Source organism: Anarrhichthys ocellatus, unplaced genomic scaffold, assembly GCF_004355925.1.
Source record: "Anarrhichthys ocellatus isolate YVR2014 unplaced genomic scaffold, GSC_Weel_1.0 scaffold87, whole genome shotgun sequence".
Classification (NCBI taxonomy): domain Eukaryota; kingdom Metazoa; phylum Chordata; class Actinopteri; order Perciformes; family Anarhichadidae; genus Anarrhichthys; species Anarrhichthys ocellatus.
Genome location: NW_022280117.1, coordinates 1,410,850 through 1,412,879, shown reverse-complemented (window position 1 = coordinate 1,412,879; position 2,030 = coordinate 1,410,850). Strand labels below are relative to the sequence as shown.

Sequence of the window (2,030 nt, the reverse complement as noted above, 5' to 3'; positions counted from 1 at the left end):
AGCTCTGTGTCAGCGATGACGTCTGAGGCGAGAAGGGGGCTGTGTGTGGTGGTTCTGCTGAGGTCAAACAGATGCTGGTACTGAAAACATCTCCTCTCACGTATCTGATAAACAGACTAGATGAAAACAAGATGAGGCGCCCATCTGTGATCAGCTGGTGCTCCTGCCTCAGACGAAGCTTGACTAATAAAACTGGACTGTGCAAATAAAAGCATTTAGATAAGATGTATACGTCCTGAAGGTTACGGCACTATTCAAGCAGATAAAGATGTCTTTAGATATAAAAGCTTAAAAGCTGAATTAAAGTTACCACAACAGACATATACACCCGTATCTGTACAGAAACGTGTCGATATGACTCCAGTTATTTTGTCCACACGGGAGATTTTTGACAAGTTAAGCAACTCCCAACTTTTTAAGGGCTTATGTACCAAAATATGAGTTCTACTGAGAATAGCTATGGAAGCCCATTTTCGCCAATGTGATGAATAAAGTCATTATAATTACAAACTTCATTTTGACACACTAACTCATTATTTTGATAATATGACATTGTTTTCAGATACAAAGTCATTATTTTAAGAAACAAAGTTATTATCTTGAGGTACTAAGTCATTCATTTTTCGATATTTGGTCAGTATTTTGACATACTAAGTCATTATCTAGTGAAACTAAGTCAAAATAATTTGAAAATACCACATACTAAGTCAATATTTTGACATAAGCCAAAATATTGAGAAAGCTTTTCATTATTTTGACATAGAAAGTTATATTTTTGCAATACTAAGTGATTATTTTGACATACAAAGTTTTTCTTTTAAAGTACTGAGCAAACTTCACAGTATTTGTAGATGCTGACTCATTACTTCAAGATAGGTTCTCATTATAACGACTAAAAGGATCTTTTATGTAAATGTGCTTCCAACCATATCTCCATGTTAAAATGACAAAAGGGAAAAAAACAAACAGAGGAAGTGAAGACTAAATAAAAGTGCTCATGTTCGGACAAGCTTATCATCTTCAGGCAGACATTTCCTTGCTGAGCCAGGGTCCCCTTCCAGAATATTACCTCACTCTCCATCCCTCTAGGCATCACACATAAAAAGGTTTCCTAACGTGCCTCGTCTCCTTTTAAGTTGATCTAACATACAGCAAGGAAACATTTTAGGGTGCAACTTCAAATGTAAAAGAGGCAGTAGGTCACGGCTGATAGATCTGAATCTCATAAAATAGAGGGCGTAGAGCGACAGAGTGACAAAGATCATGTGTGGAGGCGTTACTGTTAAAACAGAAACTAAAGACAACCCACAATCCTGTTGAAGCAGAGAAGATGTCCAGTGTGTTTTTTGTTTTCTTACTCTGTGGGTTTGAGGCGGTGTTTGTGACGTTAGTACACCAGCAGAGCAGCAGCAGACGGAGAAGACAACAACACATGTGAGGCTGAGCATGAAGTATTAGCAGAGAGAAGTGAGATTATTACAGTGCTGTTAATAAACGCTGAGGGAAGAATGGGAAAGCTTCTTCTCTTTTCACTGGTTGCTGTTCTCTGTTTCAGTGGTTCTCTTCAAAAGAAAGGTGAGTTAAAGATTAAAACTTCTGTGTTATATAGTTTGCTTTACAGTGATGATGTCAATTGAATTGTTAAATAAGATTGACTGTATGTTAATTTGCTCATTCTGAAGACAATAAGTGATCTTTGATTTAGTTGTTTCCAAGTTAAAGTGGAATCAGCGCTGGTGGAAAGTAACTAAGTGCATTTACTCAAGTACTACTTAAGTACAACTTCAAGGTACTTGTACTTTACATGAGTATTTCCATTTTATACTTTATTTTATGTGTTGATGTTGAATGTTTGTGATAAACTGAAGGATGAAGTGTTTCCTTTATGTGTAGATGTTGAATGTTTGTGATAAACTGAAGGATGAAGTGTTCCTTTATGTGTAGATGAATGTTTGTGATAAACTGAAGGATGAAGTGTTCCTTTATGTGTTGATGATGAATGTTTGTGATAAACTGAAGGATGAAGTGTT

The 2,030-nt window shown here is 36.3% G+C and overlaps 1 protein-coding gene across 1 annotated transcript in view; it reads left to right on the top strand.

Moving 5' to 3' along the window:
• Positions 1-1,329: 1,329 nt before the first annotated feature.
• Positions 1,330-2,030, top strand: part of LOC116398694 (proteinase-activated receptor 3-like) — a 3,264-nt gene continuing 2,563 nt past the window's right edge. The window contains exon 1 of the mRNA XM_031875218.1: positions 1,330-1,575. Coding sequence (XP_031731078.1) covers positions 1,509-1,575 — 67 coding nt within the window. The 5' untranslated portion in view covers positions 1,330-1,508. The remainder of the gene's footprint in view (positions 1,576-2,030) is intronic.